General features: G+C 52.4%; 1 protein-coding gene across 1 annotated transcript; it reads right to left on the reverse strand.

The window, feature by feature from the left end:
• Window positions 1-408: 408 nt before the first annotated feature.
• On the reverse strand, window positions 409-984 carry LOC142591432 (uncharacterized). Its single transcript, XM_075703759.1, has one exon. The coding sequence runs from the start codon at window positions 982-984 to the stop codon at window positions 409-411; it is 576 nt and encodes a 191-aa protein (XP_075559874.1).
• Window positions 985-1,545: the final 561 nt, after the last annotated feature.

Raw genomic sequence — 1,545 nt, forward strand, 5'->3', positions numbered from 1 at the left:
ACTGCACCAAGTGCTTCAATGGCTGGGAGCCCTAATAGGACATATTGCAGTGCTTCTACAAACCACAGTGTGTGTCGCGTTGTTTTGCCTTTCCAAACAATATCTGCGGAAAAACAACCATTCACTTTTGCAGGGACGGCATGGCCACAATTAGTACATGACCGGGGTTGTTGGAGAAGTATGGGAGAGGCCTTTGCCCTGCAGTGGGCGTAACCAGGCTGATGATGATGATGATGAACCATTCACTTCGAGGATCTGATTCGCAGCGCTTCTCAACATCGCTTGTGACCCGTCTATACGAGGCGTTACACCGGGGAAATCGGGCGGAACAACAGTGACTTCGGCTCCTGAATCAATTTTTGCACTTACGCGTACACCATTGATAGACACTTCCGCGTATCTGGCATTTCAGCCGTTGAGCGTCCCAACAAAAAAGTTTTGTTCATCTCCTTCTAGCATACAAACGCCCACCTGGTTGTTTTCTGTTCTCTTGTGACACACCACGGCGAAATGTCCCTTGGTTCCACAGTGGTCACACCGCGCTGAACGTGCAGGACCCCGGGCTCTCGGGTGGCTCGACCGTCCGCAGAACTGGCACGCCTGCGTTCGCAGCTGTGCTTTGGCGCCAGGCTCCCAGTTGTTGGACGGCTTCCTCGTTGTTCGTCGGACCATGTCAAGTTCGCCTGTATTTGCCTCGTTGGTGACGGTCCGGAGTTCCAGTTGCTGTCGGTGAACTGTTTCCTTGAGCCTGGCCCTCGCCAGAGCGATCGCTAGCGTAAGGGTGGCATCCATCTGGAGCGCTTCCGACAGCTGTGCGTCCTCGAGGCTGACCACAAATCTGTCGCGGATCATTCGATTCCGGAATTCTGCAAATTCACAGCGGCCTGCAAGTTCGTGCAGGGCTGTCACAAAGTTGTCCGCACTTTCCCCGGGTTCTTGCTTTCGGCGATGGAAATTTGTGCTTTCATAGACTATATTCTTCATGGCCAGAAAATGGGCGTCAAACTTTTTTTCTCTTTCTCGTAGCTTCGAGATTCCTCTTCGGTAAGGCCGATTGTCTGAAAAATTTTTCTTGCTTGCCTGCCCATGGTGTACAAAAGCGTTCACACCTGGGCCTCCTCCGTTCTGTCGTTGAGCCCCGACCAGTAGCGGTAGTCATCGAATGAAAAATCGAAATGCGAAGGTTCTGGGTTCGGTTCACACCTGCGGCAAGTTGCTTTTTCATCCACTTTAACTTCTATTAATTTACTGTTTCATTATTTCATTTATTAAGCACAAGTAATTTCTCCTATGTTGTGTTTCGTGTCAGTGTTTGTTGGCTTTTTATGATGTAATCCATTCTGGCCATTCGGAAGTCCGGTCGAAGTGGAAGGGTGCCGATGGCGGGATGGCTGCCGGTGGCGGGGCTGCCGCCGCTGGCGGAGCCGTCATCATGCAGATCGAACGCCGGGTGAGCGCCGCAAAGGCAACTACGAAGGGGGGGGGGGGTCTCGATCCCACTTCTGACACCATGTCGCGTCCGCTGCCGGAGTGGTGATGCAAGCA

Source organism: Dermacentor variabilis, chromosome 8 (genome assembly GCF_050947875.1).
Source record: "Dermacentor variabilis isolate Ectoservices chromosome 8, ASM5094787v1, whole genome shotgun sequence".
In the NCBI taxonomy this organism is placed as follows: domain Eukaryota; kingdom Metazoa; phylum Arthropoda; class Arachnida; order Ixodida; family Ixodidae; genus Dermacentor; species Dermacentor variabilis.

Excerpts from the sequence above, each read along its gene's own strand:
- LOC142591432 (XM_075703759.1), bottom strand. The coding sequence starts at position 984 with ATGAAGAATATAGTCTATGAAAGCACAAATTTCCATCGCCGAAAGCAA.